Source organism: Podarcis muralis, chromosome 7 (assembly GCF_964188315.1).
Source record: "Podarcis muralis chromosome 7, rPodMur119.hap1.1, whole genome shotgun sequence".
Lineage (NCBI taxonomy): Eukaryota > Metazoa > Chordata > Lepidosauria > Squamata > Lacertidae > Podarcis > Podarcis muralis.
This window is the reverse complement of record NC_135661.1, coordinates 59,475,329-59,503,320: the sequence shown is the minus strand read 5'-3', so window position 1 is coordinate 59,503,320 and position 27,992 is coordinate 59,475,329. Positions and strand designations below refer to the sequence as shown.

General features: G+C 47.5%; 1 protein-coding gene across 2 annotated transcripts; it reads right to left on the bottom strand.

The window, feature by feature from the left end:
• Window positions 1–26: 26 nt before the first annotated feature.
• Window positions 27–27,469, bottom strand: LOC114601677 (CD2-associated protein). 2 transcript variants are annotated; one of them, XM_028739042.2, is made up of 18 exons: window positions 27,314–27,469; window positions 24,337–24,494; window positions 18,469–18,529; window positions 16,100–16,224; window positions 15,101–15,191; window positions 14,695–14,783; window positions 12,844–12,916; window positions 12,043–12,143; window positions 9,698–9,796; window positions 9,110–9,146; window positions 8,498–8,572; window positions 7,106–7,223; window positions 4,938–5,008; window positions 4,237–4,352; window positions 3,371–3,430; window positions 2,620–2,771; window positions 1,461–1,524; window positions 27–1,105 (listed from the first exon to the last, which is right to left on the bottom strand). In XM_028739042.2, exons 1-18 carry the CDS (start codon window positions 27,315–27,317, stop codon window positions 950–952), a joined length of 1,650 nt encoding a protein of 549 aa, XP_028594875.2. In that variant the 5' UTR covers window positions 27,318–27,469; the 3' UTR covers window positions 27–949. The 2 variants fall into 2 exon arrangements, 1 of the variants encoding a protein (XP_028594875.2); XR_013393688.1 differs by having other exon boundaries at window positions 1,067–1,105; window positions 2,615–2,771.
• Between the last annotated feature and the right edge of the window lie 523 nt (window positions 27,470–27,992).

Below are 27,992 nucleotides of genomic sequence, written 5' to 3'. Positions count from 1 at the left end.
CCCACACCCACGGGAAAACCAACCAATTGCATAGAAAAATATTTTTATTTTAAATTAAATGTTAAAAAGTTATGCATAAAGAGTTTTCAGTATTTTCATCTACTGTATAAGGAACTGTCCATGAGAGAGTCAGATTTCTTCAGACATGCTTCTCTGCCTGTCCTGGGGCAATTGAAAAAGAGACTGGGCAGTTTACCTACTGCTCCCCACTGGGACATATTAAGAAGAGGACAACCTAGGCAGAGGCTGATGTAGTCCATGGCAGCAGGAAGGCACTAGGGTTGGAGAAAGTTGGTGCAGCCTATGGCAAGCTATATGACTGCTTCTGAAGGGAGACTGAAAACGTTTGCCCACATTGCAAAGAAAACCAACTGCTTCCAAAACAGTTTAGCTCCATCCAATGAAAGCAGTCGCTTGATCTGTAAGAACTCTTGCATGGCTGAAGCATCTTAGCCCATTGGCAGGAGAAGCTATGGCAGCCAGGCCAAATTTCATGTGCCACAAGCCAGCCCAGTTAGCTGTGGCCTGGCTTCAGAGGGTAAAAAATGAACTGAATCCATAGTTGATGTTTGTGGGCCAATATGGAGGGGGATGCAGGAGGGTATGGGGGCAGGAAAGAAAGGTATGCTGATCACCTTTGGTTTCACTTGACAAACACCCACTGCACCATTGCCATAGTAACTGCTGCTAGACCATCCCAGTGAGCAAGGTGTCCTCAGCCACAGAGCAGCCGCCTGAAGCAGGCAGGAGGAAAGTACAAAATGGGTGGCGTCAGGCACTGCTAGTCACACACCAATATGGTTCTCTGGATGTGGCTGAGATGGGGAAGGCCACAGGCTGTGGAGCAGAGGGGTATCCTTCCCCCCCCCCCCACCAAAAAAGGTACAGATTCAGCTAAGAGTTCAATAGTGATAAGCCAAGACAGAGAAGCTGCAGCAGTGCAGCTCATTCAGTCCTTGGTAGAGATTGCGGAGGGAGTGTTGGGAGTATGTGAGGATGGGATGGCAGGGCCTGCCAGCTCTATGGCTCCACTTCCAGGTGCGTGGCGCTTACTGTCCAGTGACCCAGGTACAGGCACCGTCTGCTTCAGCCACTCAATTTCTGCCTGCAAAGGAAGGAAGAAACAAAAGTGAGCCATGCACAGCTCCCCAAATCCAAGCACAGGAACAGCTAGACATTGTGGAGCCTGTGGCAGCGGAGCAAAATGGCTGTACTTCCTCCAGTCACGGCTGGTCAAGTTTATTTCGACACCCAAGGCAGAAAACCCCACAATTATCTCTTGCTGGATGTAAACCCCCCCCCCCACCAATAAATTAAACAACAGTTTTCAGCCTTTCATGACCTCCAAAATCTGTGGCCTGAGGCAGCTGCCCCCCTGTAACTATGGCAAGGCCGGCCCTGCTTGGCTTTGGCTATGTATCCCAACAGCAATTCTTTCTCCCTCCAAAGCCATTTCCTACCTGTAAAGCGGCCCGCTTGGTCTGCTCACGTCCTATCTCCACCTTCAGATCCTCCATGTCTTTCCTGCAAGAGGAAGGAGAGATGTGAATTGGGGGGGGGGGGCAGGACCAGCTCTCCTCCACCCCATTGTTGTGGGAGAATCCTTAAGAAATGTACAAACACACACTAACAAGTTAGCTACAGCCAGCCTTCCCCAGCCTGGTGTTGTGAACTACAGCTCCCATCAGCCCCAGCCGGCACAGCTGCATGATGCTAAGGTTGGTGGGAGTACAGTTGTGCAGGCTGGGGCTGATAGGAGTTGGAGATCAAGACAGCTGAAAAGCACCAGGTAAATATACCTTCTTGAAGAAACCAGAGGCCTTTCTCCTGGGCATCGTGGGCCAATTGGTGCCAAAGAAGGATAGAACTTTCTTTATGTATGCAACAACAGCAGCAAGAATACTTATTGCAAAGTATTGGAAGACACAAGATCTACCCACTCTGGAAGAATGGCAGATGAAGGTGATGGACTATATGGAACTGGCAGAAATGACCGGCAGAATCCGAGACCAGGGAGAAGAGTTGGTGGAAGAAGATTGGAAGAAATTTAAAGACTATCTACAGAAATATTGTAAAATTAATGAATGTTAGAATGATTTTGGATAAAAAGTTAAGTGGTTTTTAGCTATAATGCTATAAGGAATATGAAAAAATGGATTATTAATAGGTAAAAAATTAATGTTACAATATTTTAAGATTAAAGACTAGGATAAGCAAAGAGGGAAAGGATTTGCTGAACTAACAAGTTTAATTGGAATACAAAAAGGGAGGTGTGAGGAGGTCCGGGAAACAAGCAAATGAAAGATAAGTGATGGAAGGATGGAATTGTTTTTTAACTATTTTTATTTTGTATTTTGTATTTTTTCTTTTTCTTTTTTCATTTTGTAATATTTTGAAAATTTCAATAAATATCTTTTTTAAAAAAAGAAAAGAAAAGCACCAGGAAGGCTTCTTTCAGGAAGGCCTTGAACAGATGGACAATGACACCACCAAGCTGAATGCATGACTTGTGACATTGCTTTGCGCTTGTCCACTTGTGGGCAGGAGAGGCTTCTCCAGAGCTTCTGGAATCTCTGCCTGGAAGAGAAGAGGAACCTGCCTACCGCTGGCCCACCTCACCGATGCTGTGCACGCATCAGGTCCATCATGGTCTTCAGAGACCGGAGCTCTGCCTTGAGATCATCCAGAGATGCTGGCTGTTCCTCTGTTTGTGATGCCTCACAGGTTAGAGCTGTAGGCTCTTCTCTGGTGTAACTGGACTGCTCCTTCAACTGCCAGGTGAGAGACAGATACAGGACAGAGAGGGTTGGAAGGGACTGATGCTTCAATTCCTCCATGGGCCAAGGCTCCCAACCCCCATAGTAAAACAAAGGCAGGTGATGGAGGGCTGAAGCCCACCAATCAGAGAATCTTAGAATTGTAGAATTGGAAGGGACCCCAAGGGTCACCCAATCCAACCCCCTGCAATGCAGGAATCTCAGCTAAAGAATCCCCAATAGATGGCCATCTGGCCTCTGTTTAAAAACCTCCCAGGAAGGAGAGTCCACCACCTTCCGAGGGAGTCTGTTCCACTGTTGAACAGCTGTTACTCTAAAAATGTTCTTCCTAATGTTTCATCATAATTTTCTTTCTTATAATTTGAATCCATTGGTTTGGGTCCTCCCCTCTGGAGCAGCAGAAAACAAGCTTGCTCCATCCTCCATTTGACAGCCCTTCAGATACTTGAAGATGGCAGTCATGTCACCGTTCGGTCTTCTCTTTTCTGGGCTAAGATCCTGAAAATGGTACCCAGAAAGGAGGAGGAAACCATGGACCGCACAACTGTTTAAACCAGTTTAAGCCTATTGTGTTGCTACCTCACACAACTCACCAGTTCAGGGCCTTTAGCTTTCTCTGTGGAGCTCGAGGGCTGGGTTGATCCCATCTCGTCCTGCAACAGCCAATAAGAGAGAGATTTGGTGCCAGCCATCATCAAGACTAGCCATGTTTTAATTTGTATTTAAATATGCTTGTTTTAATTTATATTTCACAAAATTTATACACCACTCAATTGTGAAAAACCACAAAGTGGTTTATGAACAGAATAAAACAATATAATTATCAGTTAAAACAATTAGAAGCAACTATGTAGAACATTAAAAAAAAGCAATAAACTAAAAACAGATTGCAACACACACCAACATCCTGCACATCTGGATAGGGCTTACTAAACAAAAAATGTTTTTAGCAGTTGCCGAAAAGAGTGCAGCGAAGGGACCTGTCTGATATCAATAGGGAGGGGGTTCTAACGTGTAGGTGCAGCCACACTAAAAGTTTGATTTTGTACAAATGCAGAGCAGGCATCACATGGCACCTGTGACAGCACCAGTTCTGCAGATCGAAACAGGCGTATATGGGGTAAGGCAATCTCACAGGTAAACGTGTCCCAAGCTGTTCAGGGCATTATATACCAATAACAACACCTTGCACATGGCCCGGTAGCAAATCAGTGACCAGTGCAGATCTCTGAGCACAGGTGCTGTATGCTGATGAGGTCTCACTCCTGACAGCAATCATGCTGCAGCATTCTGCACTAACTGCAGCTTCCGGATCAAGCATGAGGGAAGCTGCACATAGAGCACATGCTTTGCTTCCTCTGCTCTGCAGCCGCTGTTTAAAAAGGCACCTTTAACAGCTCTCTTCCTCCTTCCTTGAGAACAGTTGGCTGGAGGTGGGCAGGGGGTGGCAACAACTCACCAGTGAGCCGGTCATCAGCTGGCTGGGTGGCCTCTTCCCTGGCACTTTAGGGCGGCTGGCTGTTGGGTGGCTCAGTTTGGCACTGGGAACAAGGACGGCATCAAAAGTGTTGATCTCTGTAATGGAGAAAAGTGGCGCTATTGGGGAGCAAGCACAGCTACTGCAGAACCTCAGCCAGGGAGTGCAATACTGGTCAGAGGGAGATCCATCATTCCCAAAGCAAGCCCAGGAAGAGACAGCATGGACTGGGGTTTGCAATGCCCTGCCAGACCCCAAGCTGCTTCTCCACGACTCTGGAGAAGAAGAGGAAAACAAGAGCTCCAGGCAGCCATTTTGTGGGAATGGTTTAATCATATACCAGCAAACTGAGGTTGTGCAGTTAAGCTGGATTTGGGCTCTTTTGCAACATCCTCCCTCCTGTGTGCTCACTGCCCTGCCCATCACATGGATTTTTTGTTGGGGGGGAATAGTAAGAAAAATGATGGGGGAAACACCCAATAAGTGTGGGATACGGGCAACATGGGGCGATGTCATATCACCACTGCACAAATTGATCAGAACAGATGCTCAGTTCACAGTGAGGTTGCACATCCTCAGTGATTTTTTTTGTCAAGATAAAGGCTCAAAACAGAAGTCATTAGCCCCTACAAAAGGGGAGGACACTGGACAGTGGGAGAAGGAATTAAAGGGCAGGCACCTACCTGCTATTTTCTCCTTGCATTTTCCTTTTCCCACAGGGGTTGCTGTGCTGGGAACTGGAATGCCTAAGGATCTGGATCATCATCATGTGCAGAGACAGAGAGAGACACAAAGAGAAATCATGGGAGGAGTGTTTCCAGCTACCCACACCCTTGGCCTTTAGAAACCCCAGAAGAACCTGTTGCTGCAGAAGGACTGTGAGCCACATTATGGAAGTGGTGTTTCTAGGACCAAGGTGAAACTATAAAAGCTCTGTGGATAGTTTTGCTATTGGATTCTGGATGTTGTTTATGTAGTCTTGTTATACTTATATTGCTTGAAATGCTGTTATTTTCTACTGTGCTGTTTTACTATGTTATTATGAAATTGGTTTTCGGCTGTTTAATTTTGTAATGCATTCCTATTTTATTTGTTGTAAGCCACTTTGAGTATGACTTTTGTGTGTGGAAAAGCGGCATATACCGTATTTTTTGCTCTATAAGACTCACTTTTTCCCTCCTAAAAAGTAAGGGGAAATGTGTGTGCGTCTTATGGAGCGAATGCAGGCTGTGCAGCTATCCCAGAAGCCAGAACAGCAAGTGAAAGCAGCCATCCCTCTTGCTGTTCTGGCTTCTGAGATTCAGAATATGTTTTTTCTTGTTTTCCTCCTCCAAAAACTAGGTGCGTCTTATAGAGCGAAAAATACGGTGAGTGAATGAATGAATGAATGAATGAATGAGTGAGTGAGTGAAGAGTTGCTGACTACTAAAGCCACAGAAACAAAGCAGGTACACCCAGCAAATTCACCCCAGACCCAAGCCAGCTAACTGCATCTAATTGGTTAAAAGAAAGTGGAGGTGGATCAGGGGGGGGGTGGAGGGATGAATCCAGATAACACATGAATTTATCACTTCCCTCCAACTATCACAAAATCTGTATCAGAATCCATAAGACACAGAGCTGTCTTACACCAGCCTTTGCCAACTTGGTACTGACTGAGGCCAATGGGAGTTGCAGTTGTAGCACAAAGCATCTGGAAAACACTAGGTTGAGGATAGCTGTGTAGTGGAAATTATAGTACTGTATATGATTTGATAGGCAGCCTACATGCGAAGAGATGTAAAAACTGTGAAAGGATATTGTTGGGAGAAATTGCTTATTCAGGCTGTATTACGAATGTGTCAAGAGTGTTCGGCCTTGAGCTAGTCTGATAGAGAGTAGGCACCTTATTCTTCAGCTCTGATAATGCAGGCATGCCTCTCCTCTGAGATTGCAACTTAATTTCTACACATATACAGAGTGAATGCTTCTACAGTGGTGCCTCGCAAGATGAAATTAATCCGTTCTGCGAGTCTCTTCGTCTTGCGGTTTTTTCGTCTTGCGAAGCATGGCTATTAGCGGCTTAGCGGCTATTAACGGCTTAGCGGCTTTAAGAAAAAGGAAACAAACTCGCAAGAACTCGCAAGATGTTTCGTCTTGCAAAGCAAGCCCATAGGGAAATTCGTCTTGCGGAACGACTCAAAAAACGGAAAACCCTTTCGTCTAGCGAGTTTTTCGTCTTGCGAGGCATTCGTCTTGCGGGGCACCACTGTATATACACTTGTGGACTCCACTTTTGTGAGTTCCCTGGCAGCTGTTATTGCTTTGACCAGTCAAAGTTGCCTCAACATTACAATGTTGTATTTAGTGAAGAAATCTACCACAGTGGCCCGATCCATCTGACTGGCAGCACTCTCCAGGTCTGGGGCAGAGTGAGGCCTTTCCCTCAAGCACTACCTGATCCTTTTGGCTAGATACTGCAGCCGGGGCCTCCTTCTACGTGCAAAACACCTGCTGTGCCAGAAAGCAAATAGCTAAGGATTTAAAAATTGCTCCCAGTCTTCCCTCCTACCAGCATTGTGAACCCCACTTAGGAGGGCATATCCCCCAAAGATCTAGGCCTGGCAGGGCACCAGAAGTGCCCTGTTCTAAACAGAGACATGCCAATGCTTGAGGTTGCCTGGAAACGCCACACTCTGCTAAACCAGATGTCTTTCTTTCCAGCCTCAGGTGGCAAATTCTACCTGCCTCTTACTTGCTTTTCTGGTTCTGGGACCATGTCTAATGACTCAAAATGAGTTCATATCAAGTGCTGGCCGATCCCAGGAAAGAGGATGTGCACACACTCTTTCCAAGACTCATCATGTCTTACTTGTGGGGAAGGTTGGGGGCTGGTTTGGTCTTAGCCGGCACTGGAGGAGGGGGAGCTGCCTTCTTGACCGGAAGAGGAGTCAGCCTAGGGCTTTCCATTTTCTTTTGTTCCTTTGAGTCTGCAAGACATGAATGAATGACTTAGGACACACAGTTATTGCAATTCATCTCCTAAGGAAGCATTTCAATAATCTTTTGCTCATGATATCCTCAGCAGAACCATGCAAAGAAGGCCATGATGATTTTATTATTAATTTTAAAATTATTATTTCTGTTTGTATCCTGCTCTTTCTCCCAAAGGAGCCCAGGGTACACCTGCGGGGGGGGGGGGTAGAGATCAGTACAGCATCATGCCCGAGCCCAAGTCTTGCTTCAGCATCCTGCCGGCAAAAAAGAAGGCATGGAAAGGGCCTGTTCTAAAAGCAGAACAGGGAAGATGGAGTGCTGCATCCAATTCTAGCTTAAATGTCAATAATCTACATCTGATACCTTTCCCCTCAGCAGCATGAATATTTATACAGAGGGAAGGAAGACCCTTGACCTGTAGGCAGGATATGGTCCACAGCCAATATTCCCACCTATCAGCTGTCCAGCAGAGAGCAGGTGAAAAGGGAAAAGGCTCTTGACATTTTGCAAAGTAAGCAATTGCAGCTCTTTCTGCTGCAAGATTGCCAAAGCAGAGGGGTAAATGCCTAGCAGAGAGGCAGACCTGTGTTCCTTCCAAAGAGGCAAGAGACTGTCCATGCATTTTGCAATTGCACACATGCTATTTGGCGGGGTTTGAATTGCACTTTGAAGTTGGAGGCTCTGAATAGCAGTAAGGATGTGAGGCAGCACTTGCAATTCAGCTGTGCATTCAAGTTTGAATGGTTCCACAGGGATTACCCTGCTCTGTTCTTTACAGTGGTACCTCGGGTTACATACGCTTCAGGTTAAATACGCTTCAGGTTACAGACTCTGCTAACCCAGAAATATGACCTCAGGTTAAGAACTTTGCTTCAGGATACGAACAGAAATCATGCCCCGGCAGCGCGGCGGCAGCAGGAGGCCCCATTAGCTAAAGTGGTGCTTCAGGTTAAGAACAGTTTCAGGTTAAGAACGGACCTCCGGAACGAATTAAGTACTTAACCACTGTATCTTTAAACCAGACTTGGGCCAGACAACCCTGCGAAATGGGGGACTGCCCTCCGAAAGGGAACTCTTCTGCTCCACTTTGCAAGAAACATGATTGTTCTGCTCAGAACACAAGCAAGCACCAAACCACAACAGGAAGAGGAAGATATGCACACCTCTGCCTTTGTCTCGGCTGTTGCTGTGCAAAGCCAGGGCTGCACATGCTCCGCACAGGCACCCTGGCCCTCTGCAAAAGGTCAGCCAGCAGCTGCCTCCTCACCTTTGTGGTCTCCAGGATGTTTCGTCTCCACCTTGCTACCTTGAAGGACCTTCTTCCCTGGCTTGGGAGCTTTTTCTATTTTTCAAAAAAAAAAAAAAGGAAAGTACTGTAAGATAGGTGATATGAGAAGTGAGGAGGAAAAGAAGAACAAGGCCAGGGGAACCTGTGTCCCTCCAGATGAGCTGCCAGCTCCCAGCCAGCCAGCCTGGCCAAAGTTCAGGGGAGATGATAGGAGTTGAGGCCAACAACATCTGGAGGGCCACAAGATCCCCAACCAGGCATCAGGGAGGATGGGGAAAGAAGAAGGGACGGCTTCCTGGGTCCTCTACACATTGACTGGCAGCAGCGCCTCTCTCCAGGTGGTCAGGCAAGGGGCATTTCCAGCCCTCCCTGGAGATGCGACCATTGAACTTGGGACCTTCTCTACATTGTGCTCTGCCACAGAGCTATGATCCTCTCCCTGACTGACTCCCCCTCGGCCCCTGCTTGCACCCGGACATTAAAATAAATAAATAAATAAATAAAGAGAGCCAGAGATCCAATGGCCAGTGACGGCAACCCCCTTGAGCTACAAAATCCCCTGCCTGAGCCAAGTGGGAGCTTGTGACTTACCGAAGTCCTTCCTCCGCTCTGGTACCTTGGCTTTGATCTGTAGAAGAGAGAAAAGAGCAGCTTGACGGGGAAGGAAGGCGCTGGTGATGAGTCACCCAAAAAGAAAGAGCAGCCTCAGCACCTCAAGGCAGGCCAGGCTTGGGTTTCACTCCTGCACAAGTTCAGAGGCAGAAGAAGTCAAGGAGATCAGAGGCTCAGGGGAGGGAGAACAAGACAAGGGAACCTGCAGGATGGGAGTGAACCTTACAGTGCCCAGGCGGATGCTGAGCAAAGGCACACGGCAGCCTGCAGATTCTGCCAGCAACTGCATGTGGCAGCTTAGGCTGGTTGTCGGGACAGCCTTCCCCAACCTGGTGCCCGCCTATGCCAGCTGTGGCTGATGGGAGCTGTAGTCCAAATTGTCTGGAGGGCACCAGGGTAGGGAGAAGCTGGCTGGATGAGGAGGCTCTTGCAGTCCTCCCTTGTGGCCCTTCAGCCATTCCAAGCCTGTGAAAGTGCTTCAGTGTTGTGTGGAGCAGTCAGCATCTCCCCTCCGCCCTGCCGATTCCTCCTGATGCAAGGGAGGTCAGGGGCCACCCACTTCCTTACCTCAGGCTCCACCTGGGCCAGAGGCATGACAAAGTTGTCCGGGAAAAGCCCCTTCCGGCCACGGCACTCGCCTTCCCACCAGCCCATATCCGCCGTCTCCTGCAACAAGGAAGAGGAAAGGAAGGATATGCACACAGAATTATTTTACAACAATGAATTTAATCAAGAAGAATCATTCAGTTCAGTTGCACCAAAAATTGTTGTAATCTGTCCTTAGCCTACTGTTGTTTTCACCTTTTGAAAATCTTGAATCATTATTAATTCTTCTAATTGATAATTGTTTTTTAAAAAATAATATTTTTATTTGTGTTTCTGATACAATTCCATATCAAGTAAGCGAACTGAAATAATGCAAAGGACACAAAAAAGAAAACTCTGAAATAGAAAAGAAATAACAATTTTAGGATATCGAAAAATAAACAGAAAACTATAATGCATTCCTCCATTGACCTCCTCTCTTCTCCTTCCATGGTCCTCTTTTTCTCGTGTTTTCTTGGTTCACTCCGTCTATCACAACTACTTATATACACATTAGTTTTTTCTTACACTGCTGAAAATCTTACTATCCTGCTAGGTTAATTGTTTGTTTGCAATACTTTTTCATATATAGGATAAAGGATATCCAGTCCTCCTTATATTTTTCATCATTTTGATTTCTTATTCTAAGGGTCATCCCTGCTAACTCCACGTATTCTAACACTTTAATATGCCATTTTTCTTTTGTTGGTACCTTATCTTAATTCCATTTTTGTGCTAGTAATACATGTGCAGCTGTTGTCGCATAGAGGAACAAGTTTTTCCTCTTTTTTAGTCACTTCTGTTGTTATTAACCCCAGCAACAATGCTTCTGGGTTTTCAGAGAAGGTTTTTTTAGTTCATTATAGATCATTTCCCAGTAGTTTTTAATTATATTACACTTCCACCACATGTGGTAAAAGGATCCCTCTGCTGTCTTACATTTCCTGCAATTGCCCTTTGTTGATTTTGACATTTTTGCTTGTCTATTTGGTGTCAGATGCCACCTATGCAGCATCTTCATAGAACTTTCTCTTAGTGTGTAGCATGCTGTAAACTTTATATTTACTTTCCATAACTGCTCCCATAGTGCAAAATTGATATTGTGTCCCACAAACTTTATATTTACTTTCCATAACTGCTCCCATAGTGCAAAATTGATATTGTGTCCCACGTCTAATTGAGAATCCTATTGTTTCATCTTCCTGGTAAACCACCTTCATACTTCATCATATTAATTCCATACTAGTACATTTTTAAAAGACTGTGCTGCTTTCTGTACACAGGTGAGCAGAAACCAAAATACACCTCTTCCACCTGCAAACCTATCTCTCATATTATGACTCTGCTGATTCAAACTTCCTCATGAAGTCTTCCCCTATCCGTCTTCCCAGCCAGGCTCTCAGGAGTTGTTCTAACCCAAGAGAAAGAAAATGGCTACAGCTCTTATCTTCTGATCAGCAAACAAAAATAACAATCACATTTTCATTATGCAAGGCAAACGTTCTGCCCCTCTCACCCTCCTCCACCTGCTGCATGCTTTTGGAAGTCAAGGGCAGGAGCAAGATAAGGTGTTTCCCCCCCCCCTCCTAACACAGGTGTGTGTGTGGATCCCTCACTGGATCACCCAGCAGGAGGTAACACTACTTTTTCTGGTGCCTACTAAAAACTTTTTTGGTTTAGACAAGCCTACGCAGAAACATTAGGAAGTTGATGTGAGTCGTTTGTTATTTTAACCTTTCGAATGTCTTAAATTATTGCTGTTAATCTCACTAAGGTCATTTTTGTGTGTGTTGTCTTCTTTGCAAACGGCTTTGAGGGTTCTCTTGCCCCCAATCAAGCGGTGTATAAATTTCATTAAATCTGGTCATGCCCCCAAATTGCCAGTTTTGGGGAAGAAGTTCCAGATATAGTATCAGTGGTCACTAACACCCCCTAGAACACATGCGAAATAGCTGTTGTTTGGGTATTTAAGATTTAGAACAGTTAACTGGAGGACAGAGAGGGTTGCTTCCAGAGTGCCAGCTTCTTCCACCCACCCTTAAGATAAGGTCTGCTCCTCAGTACCAGTTCCTGGGGAGCCCAAGTAGGGAGAGTAAGTGGTTCCCACACTCAGGGCCTGCTTGCTGGCTTCCCCAAAGGCATCTAGGGTGCCAACAGGAGGATGGGGCTAGATAGGTCTCTGGTCTGATCCAGCAGCAAAGCAGCTCTTAAGAGCTGAAAACACTGTGCCCTTTTAGCTCTGAGCAGAGATGGGGCCAGGGCGCTTTGTGGGTGGCCCTCATATCATCGGGGAAGTTACCCAACCCAACTTTCCCCAGGACTCCCACCTTGCTCAACAAAAGGACCAAATCGCCTTTCCGGAGGAGGAGCTCATCTTCATGCTCTGGTTCGTAATCAAACATGGCTCGGCAATAGACAGGAGCGTCACCTGCAGGTGGAGGAAAGCACAGACACCCCTGGATTCGGATATTTCTCTTGCTCTGGTCTGAGTGCTCTGAAGGCAACCATTCCCAGCTGGGTACCCTTCCAGATGTTTTGGACCAAACTCCCATCAGCCCCAACCAACATGGCCACTTTGGACCACAACTCCCATCAGCCCCAACCAACATGGCCACTTTGGACCACAACTCCCATCAGCCCCAACCAACATGGCCACTTTGGACCACAACTTCCATCAGCTCCAACCAACATGGCAGCTTTGAGCTACAACTCCCATCAGCTGCTTGGGGCTGAAAGGGGTGGTAGTCCAAAACATCTAGACAGCACTGAGTTAAAGAGGGCTGACTTGTCCACTGAAATTAAGCCCTCCACAGCATCCACACACCCACAGCAGCTTTCCCACACAAAAGGGCATCAGGTTAATCTCCCCATACCCTATCCCTCCCTTCCAGATGTTTGCAACCATCACTTCACTCTAGGCTCCCACCTGGGGCCTTGCACACCCTAATATAGCTTGGCCCCCTACGCCACCTTTTTCCTCCCCTGCAACAACCCCATTCCAGACTGAAATGGAAAAATAGGCGTTCCCTGCCTCATTTTCCTCTCTGAAAACCGCAGGAAGGGCCCAGTGCCCCCCCCCAACAAAGGCAGCTCTGAGGTAGCAGAAGTCTATCTTGGTCACAACTCACTGGTCTGCGGAGCCTGGACTTTGGGACTCGCCTGCATCCGAGGAGGGATAGGCTTCTCCATGGTGTTCTCCACCTGGAGCAGGATCCAGGAAGCAACAGAAAGGGGTGTGGAAATAAGAAAGAAGGCTGTTGACACCAACACAAGCTCTGTGCAGCACCTGACCACTGCTAAAGAAACACCAGCAGTTGCTTCCTCAACCTGTTGCCCAGCAGATGTTTTGAACTACAATTCCCATCAGCCCCAGCTAGCAAATGATGCCCTTCTCTCTAGCAGAGAGCAGTAAACTTGACCCAGTGGTTATTTTCTGAAGAGAAAACTGGCTTAAGAACTTACGGTACTTGGGTCAATGTAAAAGGTATTTCATTGCTTCCCACCTCCCAAAAAAATAGACACACTGATCCCTGGATTTAAACAGAGGACATTGTCCAAGGGTGCTTCCAGATATGGACAATTCTGTAGCACTCAGTCATTGCTGCTTTGCTTTAAGTTGCAAGTAAAATAGCAAAACTGCTTCCAGACCTTTTTTATCCAGGAAACATTCTGTAGCAGGACAGAAAGTTTCCCTTTTCCCCAGCCCCAAATGTGGGGACAGGATCGTTTTAACTGGGACCACAGTGTGTGGGCAGTGTTAAATATTTCCTTTCCCCACCTTGCTGCATCACTGATCATGATTGCCCCTTTAACAATGGAGGTGGGGTGGGAAGATAAACAGCTAAAAAGGCAATGCTATTTGAAGGGGTGATAGACAGAGAGAGGACCATAGAAAAGGAAATGGTTAGAGCTTCCCCTTCAGCCCTTCGGATACTGTTGGACTCTAGCTCGCATCAACCCCAGCCAGCATGGTCAACAGTCAGCTGGGAATTGCACTTCAGCAACATATGGCAGGTCGCAAGTTAGCCACACCCTGGGCTGGAATAGTATATGCAGGCTGTAGTTACCAAGAATGGCTGTTGCATAGCCATGTGATGGGTTGTTCACACCTGGGGAAACTGCACAGCCGTTTTCCAGTGTGCTTTTTTAAAAAAATGCTCCGTGGGAAAACAACAACAGAAGCTGAGCAGGGAAAACACGAGAAAGAGATGTTTTGCTCATGGTGTCATGAAGATACTCCATAAAAAAATCAATGTACAAAGCACAGCTGTCCCACGGGAGAAGCCCTTTGTAGAAGCAGCGCCAGAGAGCTGCAGGGGAAAGGCAACTACTTATGCAGCCTCAAAAGAAGAAGAACAAAAACAAGGACACCGATTTGCATATGCTAATATTTAGAATGACTTTAATTTAAATAGAAATGCAACACATCTCACAATAAGAGTAATAATAATAAATAGCTGATGTGAGTTTATTGCTAGTTTAACTTTTCGAAAGTCTTAAATTGTTAATTTTCCTCACTGGCAGTTTTATTGTTTTACCTTTTTTTTGTAAACCACTTTGAGTTTTGTTTTTTGTTTTTTACAATCAAGCAGTGTATAAATGTTATGGGGGGGGGCGGAAATCATTGTGGGGAAGGCTGGGACCTGGTGATCTATGATCTGGTTGACATCTAGTGCTAAGACAAACCATAGTGCCAGGGGGTGGCAGCAAAAGGGAGCAAAGCAGCGGCCTAGACCCACAAAGCCTAAGGTCTTGCTGAGCATGTTGTGTGATCCAGACAGTGTGCCAGCTCAGTCTTGCTGTCAAAGTGCTAACTGTCGATAGACAACATCAATTACCCCCCCCCCATCCCTGGTTCAAACGGACCAGAGGGTCTTTCAAATAGAGGACCCCTTGAAACACAGCCCCGTCCTCTGTGAAGGAGGGCACCTGAAGCCCTTCTGGTCCCAATGCCACGGAAGCACCTTCCTTCCGCTCACCTTCTCCGGCTCACTGAGGACGAAGGTCTCATTGGTCATTTTGGGGCGCTGCTTCCCCGCTCCAACTTTGGGCTCTGCAAAAACCATCTCTGGAAGTTGACAGTTGAGGGAAGAAGGGTGGGGTGAGGTTAGCACTTCCAGTTAGGCCCGGCCTCTCTACCCCTTCCCCCCCCCCCTCTACAGACCTTAACCAGATCTTGAGGCTCCTAAAGATGTGAGGGGGGAGTGCTTCCTGGATTGCACGGAAGCCCCAACCAAAAGGGAGCACCCACATTCAATTCAGATTATTCCCCCTCAGCTCTGCACCACTCCCAACATTTATGTCACAGAGGCTGCAGAGGCACCGGTGCCCCCATCCCCACCCACCTCCACAACATGCCCACCCCAGGCCCTGTGCTTCCCCCACCTGAAGGCAAGCTGTTTAGCTCTTGTACGAAGTTGGACGGGAAGGCTCCCAACTTCCCGTTCTTCTTGCCCAACCACCAGCCGTCTTCAATCTGCAGAGGAAGAGGACAAAACAGCCGTTGTCATTCTGGAAGGGCCTCCGCCTTCCTGTTGCACAACCCACCACGGGCCCACAGAAGAGAAGTGGCAAAGAGTCAGGCAAAGAGTCCCAGGGTCCCTGTCCAGATACATCGGGTGCCCCCCTAACCACCTCCCACCTCCCTGGATGCACCCAGAGATTTGATGGAGACACAAGATGAAGGCTGCAATGCAGGCTTATGGTGCCCTCATGGTGCCCCAACAGGAAGGGAAGCTCCTGAGCAGGACCCGAGTGCAACTGCAATGCTTTCCCCACTTGCAGTTCGAGGGAGCCTCCCAAATTTCACAACTCATTTTTAGGGCATCATAATCTGGGGGTGGGGACTGGAGACACACAACTGCCAAAGGAGTAAGACTGCCTCAATAGCACCTTCACCAGATGAAGTGCCTTTCTATTTGGAGGCTGCTTTGGTGCATATGGTATAAGCTGGCACTTCATTGGGTAGGGGGACAAGGAGAGAAAAGGAGAAATCCAACTTGTAGCCTACTATTATTCCCCTTCATTTTGATACACTTTTGATTAAGGCCAGTGGGATCAGAAGAAGATGGCCTGTGATAATAGCAGACAGCAGAAGATCTCTCCCAGGCAGAAGCCAAATATTATAAATGGGTTGTTGGCAACCAATGATTTTAATAATTAGACAGGAAATGACAGATTTGTCTTAAACTGGGGGTGGAGGGAGAATACAGGCCAACCTTTTGATGGCATTGGTGCCCTGTGGATGCTGCAAAAACATCCACCCCAAAAACCCTGGCATGAATGAGAAGCAGGGCACCCACAAGGAATTTTCACCTGGAAGCACCCTAAGCCTCCAACAGCATTTCCCCATCCTTCTACCACATACTTGCTCCCCTACCTCACCTCCTCCAAGATCTGCACCACTTCTCCGGGGCACAACTCCAGCTCATCGTCCTTTGCTGGGGTGTAAGAGAAGGTGACCCGGCACCAGCGCTCCTTCGCAGCTGGCAGCTTGTTCACAGCATGGACTACAGAAAGGATAAATGTGGAAGGCAGGAAGCAATAAGACAAAGAGAACAGAGAACATGACCGCACAGCCAAATTCCAGATGGGCACCAGAGGGGGATTCTTCTTTTCCCATGAATTTAACTTGCCTTGGAGAATAGTGGCAGGACAGTAATATAAAACAGGTGATTGCATTATACTGATTTTGACACCTGCTAAAAGCTTTATTTAAGCAAGCCTACCCAGACATAGTTTATATTGTGCATATTCGCTCTTAAACACTGCTTGATTTTATATAATGTTTATTATTTCTACTTGTTTTTAAAGCCCATTGATCTTATTTTCTTATGATTATTTTATACTATTTTAGGTCAAGTGCTGAGAGATTATTACTGTTTTCTGGTTAAGCCAGAGATTTCCAAACTATCTTGGGACACATTAGTGTGTTGGCTCCCTGCGTTCCTCCTGGGACTGGAAAGGGACGCTGGTTTAACCTCCGGTTTGCTAGTAAAACTGAATTACTGTGTTGCGAAATGATGCATGTCTAAAAAGTGTGTCACCAACATGAAAAGTCTGGAAAGCTGTGGGTTAAGCTGTCAGTAAATCTTGTAAAAGAAATATGTAGGTTTAAAGAGTCGGAATGCGTTCTTGGGAGCAGGTGTTCTCTTAATATCATGATCAGATCACTGGCAAGAAAGTTTTCCATGAAAATTGTAAATCCAGATTAAATGGGGGTGGGTGATAAACTGTATCTGTGATGTCAACAACATAGCCTGGTTACATTGCCAAAAACCTGTGTGCCTGAGCAAGGACAATCTCACAAATGCATCCCATCTGGAAGCACTCTAGGAACAAAGAATGCAGAAAAGAAGTTCGATAAATTTTGACAGATCCGTTTGCTCTTACAGCCCAGTAGGATTAATCAAGAGCAGCCTTCCACAACCTGTTGGCCTCTGGCCGTTTTGGACTGCGACTCCCATCATCTGTCCTGCTGAAACACCTGGAGGGCATCAGTTTGGGGAAAGCTGATTTAAAGGAAGCAAGCCAAGAGCTGAACTTGCCACTAGCCTGTCATGGCCATGCCCCAGGCTTCAGGCCCCAATTGGCACTGATCCCTGCAGCAGTCCATCCTTTTATAGTCAGGGCACATACATGGTTTCAGATGCACATGTTAAATCTGAATATATACCATCCTTTTCTGCAAAAACAGTGCTCATTCCAAAATCGATGTGTTGCGCATCAGTGCAGCAAAAGCAAACCCAAATTCTAACTGCATGTGCTTAAAATGTTTGTTTTTTCTGTTTTAAAAAATCAATGATGGCAAACAATTTTGCCATTTGTTCCAACATCTCAGGAATGTAGAAGCTTTTGAAAAGCAAGGAATGAAATGCGGGCAGGCAGGAGAGAGAGAAGAGGACTCTTAAGTATGTGCTTCATCACTGAAGTGTGACACCCAGCCTTCTCAGCCGAGTAGCGAGAACTTCTGTGCTGTTCAAGATGGTCATCATAGCTATCATACCCATGCTCCTTTCAAGACCATACAGCAAAAAACTGAATTTTTGATGACCTCTGTCCTATGCAGCCATTTTGGCTTCAGTACCAAGCCATTTTCCACTCTCCCCAACACCAACACCTTTGCTTACTCAAAAGTTTGCTCACTACTTTGTGGCATTTTGGTTGTGCATAATAAAGGGAGTGCAGTTGTGTGTCCCCCCCCCCCCCCTTTCAAAATAAAAGCAGCAGTTTAACCCTTAGTCAGTAACACCAATAAAACCTGTGTTTAGCTTATTTGGTGAAATTCCACCCAAGAGCAGCTGATTATTGGACATGCAGAAGATTAGCATATAGCAGTCCAGGAGATAACATTCTCACAGCTGTGAAATAAGGTGGCAGCACTTTGGCCATGCTCCACAGAGCCACTGGTTCAAACTCTGAACTGCCTTAGCTGCAGCACTGATGGAAAGAGACCCATACCGCTTTGAGAAAATGCCAAGCCCCACAGGTACTGTGCTGAAACATAAACAGAACCTCCAGCAAGGTCCTTGGATTTCCTAAAGGCCACAAATACCACCTTACACTTGCCTACCCCCCACCAGCACTCAATTAAATAGAACTTTGCTTTTTTATATATAAAAAAAGAGAGGAAAAAGTCATGGGAAAAAGTTTTTACGATCCTTTTAAAGATAGTCCCTCCTCAGTTGTCCTTAGTTTGAAGCTGCAGCACTGGCCTAAATTATCCTCCTCCACAAACAAAAAAATACACTCACCACTGCGGATGGATCGGGGGTATCGCTGGGTGCCATCAGCTCGGAGGCTCACTGGGATTTCCTGAGGCAAGGGGAAGAAAAAGGTGCCCGTGACTAGGAACAAAGAAAAGGTCAGACAACAGGAGGAGAGAGCAGGCTGGAGGGGTGGGAGGGGAGGGTCTCCCTCCAGCATCTTGTTTCTTACACAGAGCCAGGACTCAAAACAACCAGCTTAAGGTTGCCAAGTTTGCTGATGACACTAAATTGTTCAGGGTAGCTAAAACAAAAAGGGATCACAAACAATCTCTCCAAACAGAGCAAATGAGCAATAAAATGGCAAATGCAATTCAATGTCAACAAATTATGTGATGCATGTCACTTTATATGTGGAAAGGGCTTCTGTGTCCAGACTGCACTCCTGTCTCCCTCCAACCATTCCCAACAACTTGTTGGCTGTCAGAGAATGCATAGAGTCATAGAGTTAGAAGGGATCCCAATGGTCATCTGGTCCAAACCCCTGCCAAGCAGGTATCACAGCTAATGGTGATGTTAAATCACCACGTCCAGTTAGCACAAAGCTGGCAGTTTGAGACTTCCTGTTGTAGTCATGTTTTCATGCTTCCTCTCCAATTGATTCAAGCACATAATTTAGAAAGAGGATCTAAACACACAACTTGCTATTCACAGGTTATACAACATAAGTCAAAGGGACAGGGGGGTGGAAGTTTCTGGAAAAGCTTACTCTTTATTAATCTTTATTAATAATTAATTAATTAATTAATTAATTAATTATTAATTATTAATCTTTTACATGTGTGTTGAGGTAAGGAACAGACATACCATAAAACATATATAAACAGAACAAAAAACCGACAGCAACATAGGAAGCTACCTTATAGCGAGTCAGACCATTTGCCCATCCAGCTCAGCACTGTCTGCACAGACTGGCAGCAGCAGCTGGCAGGAGTCTCTCCTAGCCCTCCCTGGAGGAGATGCCACTGGGGACTGAGCCCAAGAAGTTCTGTTTGCAGAAGAGTGTCTGCCTTGCAAGCAGAACATCTCCCTTCCAACTGACAAGAGGTTTAAAAACAGTGAAAAATGAACACCTTTGCATCCAGCTGCGAAAGCTTATGGGGGCCAAATTCCCTTCTGTGCAGCTATCAGGTCCCTCTCATCTCTCAGCTGGGATGCTGTTGCATGGAACAGAGGCAGCCACCCTGCTCTGAGCCACTGTGGAGCAGTGGTATCTGATATTTGGGGGTCTTTAGTCTCCCATAGAACACAGTGACTTCCTGGGTAGTGAAGGGGCCAGGTGGCCCCTCAAGGAACCTGGCCCTTAACTGTGAAGGGCCTTCAGTGCTAGCCCCAAATTCACTAGAGGTGAACCAAAGTTGGGAAGAAAAGCCAGGAGTTTCCTGCTTCTCTTCCCTGCTCTCAAGAGACAAAGCAAACGAGCATCACCACTGGAATGGCTGGCCGGCCTGCTCCACTGAACAGGTGGGAGTGCAGCCTGCAAAGGAACTGCCCCCGGGAAAAGAGAAACATTCAGAACTCAAAAATCAGAAGAGGCCTCTCCCCCTTTACCTTGCGGAAAAGATAACGGCCCTGGGTCAAAACGGCCATCCTGGAGAGGACGCGGGGGAAAGCAGGCACCTACCTCAGGTATATAGGGGGCGGCGAGTGGGCGTGGCTTCAAGTGCTTCAACACACACCTTGTCACCTGTCTATACTACAAAGCAGAATGGAACGGCCCTTCTGGCTCCTCCCTCCTCCGGGAACCTTGGGAATTGTAGTTCCACGTGGCAGCAAACCTGTAGTCCCACATAGCCATCAACACCTCCATAAACCACAATTCCCAGAGTTCTTTGGAGATGGGCTATAATGCATGTTTTTTTTAAAACAACAACATTAGGACAGATACTTTCCTGATGGGTCTTCTGAAGATACTGGATTTAACATGGGTTCAAATCCCACCTCTTCAGCCATAAACTAACTGAGCACTTACAGGTAAGTCCCTGCCTCTCAGCCTCAGTTTGTCATTTGTAAAATGGGCCTGCCTCAGAGGGCTGTTGGGAGGACAAGTGGTTGTTTGAAAAGCCTTTTATCCTAGAGTTAGGGCAATTATACGCAGGTATTGAAGTCAAAAGCCGATGCCTGCTTTCATGTGTTTTTCTTCTTCTCATGCCTCCTCGTACCCTGCCTGCAAGGCTTGTTTATTGGGTTCCATTCCAACAAAGAAACACATAGAGCTAAGAGCTGATAACGTCACCTGGCAACTTGCCCATGGAACTGTGGGAAACCTGCCACTGCAGAAACAACAAGCCCCCATTTTTCAGAAAGGGAAGGGGTCCCCTTTATCTGAAGCAGGGAAAGCTCCTGATAAAGTGGGAAAGGCCCTGAGAACAATTAGGGAGCAACAGGAAGGCGGGACTTGGTGAAAGGGGAAGGAGTGTCACTTTTATGGCATGTGAGGCAAAGGTGCTCCTTGCCAGGGTGTGTGTGTGTGTGTATGTGCCCGCTTTTCACTGGTACTTTATCTTATTTCACAGAATAATGGGTGTGGACTGGGGCATCCCGTTCACCCTCCTGCCACAAAGGAGGACTCTAGCTGATGGTGGCAGGACAGACCACCTGTCTGCCAGGAGCGATGCACTGGGGGGAGGATGTTTTTCAGACACCTTTACCTGGCAACCTACAAGGAACTGGAGCTTTATTGAGGAAATCAGGAACTGGAATGGCAGGTGCAGACCCCCCCCCCCAAGAGCTGTCTATGTTCAGCAACGGGAGTGGGGGCAGGGGGACTTAGCGCAAGTGGCCTTAACCCTGTGCTGACATTCTGTATGTTCAGAGATGTGCAGCTGGGGAAAGATGTTGAGGTCACCTAGGCCTGCATTCAAGGTGGGCCTCCATAGTGGCCCACATGCAGTACAATCCATGGTGCATAAGACTCTGCACATGCATTCTGTTCAGGGCTGGCTCTGTCAGGGTAGAGGGAGGCACCTGCCTCGAGTGGCAGATCCTGCAGGACAGGAGAGCAGCAATAGTCAACCTCTTCCCTGGCATGCTGTCTTGTTGCTAGCTGCTTGCGTTGGTTGACCCTCTTGCCTGGTTGAATTTCTCCCATGCATTACGATTGGCATCATTCCCAGCCAAGGAGGCAGTCAGCCCAGGACATGCACTGCAGCAGGCACTGCCTCTCTGTGTGTGTTTTGTTCTGGTCATGTGATGCAATGCCACCCAGGCAGCTTGGGGGAGTGAGCAATGGTGAGATGTTGGAGGGCAGAATTGTGTGCACCATGCAGCCTGGCCTGCACACACCACCTAAGATAGCTGATTGCCCTCAGGTCAATGGAAAAGTCTGATTCTTTTTAAAAGGAGGATTTGTTTGTACTAGCAGGCATAGGCAAACTCCAGCCCTCCAGATGTTTGGGACTACAATTCCCACCATCCCTGACCACTGGTCCTGTTAGCTAGGGATAATGGGAATTGTAGTCCCAAACATCTGGAGGGCTGGAGTTTGCCTATGCCTGCACTAGGGCAACATCCACTTTAATTATGCAAACCTAAAGTGCTTATTTATTTATTGTATTGAATTTATATCCCACCTTTCCCTCTCAGGGGCTCAAGGAGTACATAGCTCTCCCCATCCTCATTTAATCCCCACAACAACCCTGTGAGGTAGGTTAGGCTGAGAGACTTCAACTGGCCCTGGATCACCCAGTGAGCTTCATGACCAAGGGGGGATTCGAAACCTGGTCACCCAGGTCTTAGTCCAATATTCTAACCACGATGCCACACTGGCTTGAATGCCTCCTACAAAAGAGCTGCAGCCTGGAGCCCCCCTTGGGCACCTGATGGCCAAAGCCCTGCTATTTATCTCGTAACACAGCCTAGTAAAGAACCAGCCACTGATCCCACTGGCTATTTGGACAAGGGTGTTCTGTTTGGCTCCGCACATGTCTGGCTCAGATGTGGGGCAGTCTGTGCAGTGACACACAACATGCGCATTGAGTCAGGGGCTTTGCACAGCTGCCCATTTCCACACAGCCTTCTCCTCTGCAACCAGCCCAGCTGTCTTGTTTGAGCAGCCGCAAGGCCAGGCAAACATTGGCAGAAGGCAGGTGACAGACATGGGTGTGTTGCAGCCCTTACAAGGTGAAACTGGGGGAACAAAGCACATCTTACTCAGCTCCATGCAGCTTCCCTTTAAACAAATTGTCCTCAGGGGTGCAAATTAGCTGGGGAAATAATTTGCATTATTTGGCCATGAAATCCAGCAGGAGGCAAATACCCAGTTTGTTATTTTGCAGGAATAGAACAAAGCTGAAGAGGGAGGAGAAGTCTGGAGGACCAGGCCTCGGGTGGAAAGGAAGAAGGGGCTCCTAGACCTTTAACTGTTATTATAGAAGAGGGCAGCTTGTCATGCAAGGTGTAGGTTCCCTCTTCTACATGATTATTCACCCGGACACTTTATTGGTTTTCTTACATTTACATCCGCCCCTCCCCCCATTCCTCCTTCATGGAACTCAAGACGGCATATGTTTGGTTCCACAGTTTTCAGTCTGGGTACTGACCAGAACCAGACCTGCTTAGCTTCAGCAAGGTCATGGCGTTGTGTGCCTTGAAGTTGTTCCTTGGGACACTGTTGCTAGAGAACTGCTTCACTGCTCTAATGCCCAGTGCCAGAAGGGCTCAGTTTGGGTTTGAAAAACTCTGTCTCTCGCTCTGTGGTGTTCTTGCACCTTTAATAGTTGTAAAGAAGAGGAAATCTGTCATGCAAGTCACACCTGCCAAAATTCCCTCAGCTATACAGCAATTAAAGATGTAGGAGGTGCCTGTCCGCTTTTGCATCATCTGGCCGCCAGAGAGCTGGTCCAGCCATTCAGCAGAGTGAGGTAGGCACCTAAGGTGGCAGGTGCTGAGGGTCGGGAGACAGACACAGCTGTGCTAGCCATCAGTTTGTATGTGTGTGTGCTCACTCTGTAGGAGCTCAGGGGTAAGAGGTATATGGTGCATGTCACATGCTCAGAGGCACTCTTTTCCAGTGAGGGAATCTCATGTTCATTGCTGGATAATGCCACTGGGCACAGGTCCCAGGGCTAACGAAAGGCCTTTTCATGCATTTAAAGGTAAAGGGACCCCTGACCGTTAGGTCCAGTCGCAGATGACTCTGGGGTTGCGGCATTCATCTCACTTTACTGGCGGAGGGAGCCGGCGTAGAGCTTCCAGGTCATGTGGCCAGCATGACTAAGCCGCTTCTAGTGAACCAGAGCAGCTCACGGAAACGTTGTTTACCTTCCCGCCGGAGCGGTATCTATTTATCTACTTGCACTGTGTGCTTTCAAACTGCTAGGTTGGCAGGAGCAGGAACCGAGCAACGGGAGCTCACCCCGTGGTGGGGATTCGAACCATTGACCTTCTGATCGGCAAGCCCAAGGCTCTGTGGTTTAACCCACAGTGCCACCCACGTCCCTTTCATGCATTTAGGCCATGGCAAATCCCAGTTTCCCTGCTGACTGGTCACTCAGTAATCATACCCGATTGTTGCTCCCTAATAGGAACCTGCTTTTTTTTAAGTCAGACTATAGGTCCATCTACCTCAATACTGTCTACACTGAATGGCAGTTGTTTCAAGCAGCGGATGTTCGCAGCCCTACTTGGAGATTCCAGAGATTCTGAATGGAAGGCCGATGTCCTACCCACTGAGCCAATGGCCCTTCTGAGACAGGTGCGACAGGCATGTTTGCAAACACGCAAGTCTGTCTCCACTTGTTCCTCATGCTTCTCAAGAGCACACTTAACACACCCTAGACACACACTTACCTGGGACTAAGCTACTTCCGAGGAGACATGCCTAGGCCTGGAGTGGGAAGGGGTGTAAATGCTCACCTGCACAAACTGGCGAGGGAAGAGCCCCACCCGGCCCTCCAGCTCCCCTTGCAGCCATCCCTCTTCAGGGCCTGGTTGCACCTTCTGGATGATGTCGCCGGCAGTGATCTTCAGCTCATCACCCAGCTGCCCGTCAAAGTCCACCAAGACCAAGACCTCTGGAGGAGGAGGAGGAGGAGGAGGAGAGAGAGAGAGAGAGAAGCAGGAAGAAGGTTTTCCCCAAAATACCAGCAGCCTCGCTCAGCTATGGGCACTCCCAGATGACCTTTCTGTAGAGCATTCATTCCGATGGGCCCTCAGGGAGGTTAGGCAACATTGCAGCTATGCACACACTGAACCGTTAAAGGACGTTTCCCCCTCAAAGAATTCTGAGCACTGTAGTTTATTACGGGTTGCTGGGAATTGTAATTCTATGAGGGTTAAACTTCAGAGCCCCGAGTCCTTTGAGGGAAAGAATGTACTTTAAAATCTAGTGTGTGCACAACCTGCACCAAAGAATCATTAGTCCACACCTTCCAGTGCATTTACCCATCACCTTCCTTATTGCAAAAGTCTAATTTTTTGAGAGAAGCAAGATCATTGCACAAAACCTCCCAATCAGCTGCAGTTGTGCAACCTAAATTTGCAGGTGCTTAGTGAAATTCGAGTTTATTGAAGCACCCTCCCACCTCTTGCCTTCCATTCTCTGCATGCTATCAAGTGCACTATTTTTCACCCCCTCGGCTCGGCACCCTGTGCAGGGGAACTGCTTGCACCAGCTTAAATCTGGCACTGCGGTCTAAGGCCACATTCACACCGTACATTGTACGGTTGGAATTGTAGAGTTGGAAGTGTCCCCAAGGGTCCTCCAGTCCAACCCCCTGCAATGCAGGAATCTAAACTAAAGCATCCATGACAGATGTCCATCCAACCTCTTCTCAAAAGCCTCCACAGAGGGAGATCCACAATCTCCACTATGATACCACTTTAAAAACTTTGTGGCTTCTTCCAAAGAATCCTGGGAGCTGTAGCTTGTTATGGGTGTGGAGACCCATATCTCTCTTAGAGTTACAATTCCTAGAGTTCCCTGGGAAGGGGGATTGATTGTTTAATAACTCCTGGAATTGTAGCTCTGCACTCAACACCCATAACAGACCACAGCACCCAGAGTTCTTTGGAGGGAGCCATGACTGTTTAAGGTGGTCCCATAGTGCTTTAAATGTATGGTGCAAACGTGGCCTAATGTTGGATACAAACCATGAAGTGGGAGTTGAATGGCAGTGCAATGTAAAAAAGGGGGGGAAAGCGGTCCGTGATAATTAGAGCTTAAGTGTATGTTAAACAGGGATAACTGTTATAATTGGTGATAATTTAATATTGCTGAGATTATTGTATAAGCACCTGGAATGAGGCAGGAAACCATTCACAAGAAGCAGTTATGGATGGCAACAGCCAGCTGGGGCTGATGGGACCTGTGGCCCAAAATATCTGAAGGCCACCAGGTTGGCCCAACCTTTTCCAAACAGGTGATTGGTATTTACTTCCCTTGTCCCAGAAGCAGCTTCTTCACAGGGTTGTGAGGCTGGGGCCCCTTCCATAAAGCAGCAATGGCCAGCCAGTGACCAGTGCATCAACTTCCAGCTGGTCCCCAAAGCAACCTTAAGTGGACCCCAGTAACCAGATGGTACATCCTAGGTTCTTTCTCCTGGGGGTGCAGTAAGGCAGGACAGAGAGCAGCCTTCACCAAATCCACAAGCCCTACTCTCTGGGGGCTTATCCACATTAACCTTTTGCCCCATTTTTTCTAGGCACAGGTCCATGCTTAAAGGCTCATTGCCCAAGCATGGTTTCTTCATTTTTGACCTGGACTTTCCCCCACAATAACCTGCTCTTTAAGGCACAATCAGATCAAACATCAATTTTGGGTTTCCACATATTGCTGTTTGCTCCAACTGAGCTTTAAAGAGCGGGTTTTTGTGGGGAAAGCAAAAAAGGGGGGTGCTTGGACATGGAGCTTCAAAGCGCAGACTGTGTCTGGAAAGAGCGGAGGAAACGTAAGTGGATAAGCTCCGACTCCTCCCAATGGTAGCCGAATCTCACACAGTACTCTGCTAAAACCAGGAGCCTGAATGAGGAAAAAGGGGCTGGCCAGACCCTCTCTGCCTCTCCCTGTTAAATTCAAGCACTGAACATACACTGAAGGCCAAGCCAAGCTCTTTAGCCAGGCAAAAGTTCAGAGGGAGACCTGGCTGGGCCAGGGGGGCCCTGGATGGAGGCAGAGGGGCCCAGTGATGCTCTGACAGAGACTGTGGCCAAGGGGAACCATCAGTAAAAATGGGGGCAGGGACCCTTTTATTAATTATGCCTTAATAACAGTTACATCATTTACAATGAAGCCTGATTTACTTTTCTTTTTGCTCTGTCCTAGCAGTTACCTGAGGGCGCAGGGATTCTCATGTTTCCCTGTTATGCCAAGCACGCAGGCACACACAGAAGCCTCCCCCAGCAAGTTCAGTTTCATCACTTCAGTGGAAAAGGTGGGACCCCCACTGGGGTGGAGTCGGAGGTAAGCTCCACTGAAGTGGGCCTGGCAGTGGGCACCCTGTGCCCACACTATTTGCTCTGGAACGGACTGCCACCCTCATAATCCTCACAAACTCAAAATGCTAAAAAAAACCCATCTAAATCCCAGCCACAACAACACATATACATTATAGCCGTTCCCCTTTGACTCACATTAAACAAACCTATTTTACAAAAATAATGCCCTTTAAATCATTGACTTGCCAGAGCACTGAAGCAGTGAGCCAATTCAGTGTTATGTATCAATTGTAGTGTTCACAGGAAATGTGATCCTACAGAACTGTATGCCATCACACAGCTGTGTAAGACGTGGCAGCTGGCAGCACCTGTGAGATTTGTCATCTGGAAAGCCCAGGCAATAAAGAAATCATTCCAGCTCCAGCCCCATTCCCTGTAGGTGGCCCCTGAAACCTACCCATGGCAGCTCCTTCCTCACTTTCCGGCTGCCTCCCTCCGCATAGATCCAGCCAGCTGTGCCTTCCTGGGAAAAGTGGGAGAAGGAAGCCAGGCACTCCCTTTTTGAAGCTGGGAGGGAAGGCCCGTCAGGACAAGCCTGCCACACACGGAAGGGAGGGACAAGCCCAGACTAGGCAAACAGGCGAGGCGGGTTCCTGAGAGAGCCCAGGAAGGAGCAGGGAGGGCTCCAGGCTGCTACCGGGCAGGTAGGCCAGGCCAGGGGGTTTGCTTGCCCCAAATAGATGGGCAGAGCCTACCTGTGATGAGGAGGGAGCTAAGCATTGACGTGCAGGCCTGAAGTGTGGGTGGTTGCACCTGAGCGGGGGAAGCTGCCTTACTTAGGCACACCATCTTTCCCAGCCTCAGGGTAAAATGGATGTATGAAAACTGGCATCTCTGCCATTGTAACTTACTATTTATATAGAGCCACTCCTTGGCAAGATACCCTAACTAAAAGGACAAACCCCTGACTTGAGCAGTTTACACTCTAAATGTCACTGAGAGGAGAGGAAAGGCCTGACAGGGAAGCATTAAATGGCTGTATCAATATTGTTGTACAGTATGGCTCAGTACCGTCAGAGCATTTGCCGTATCTAAAAATAAAAAGAGGCCCTGGAGCTCTGTTCCAACTTGAAGTC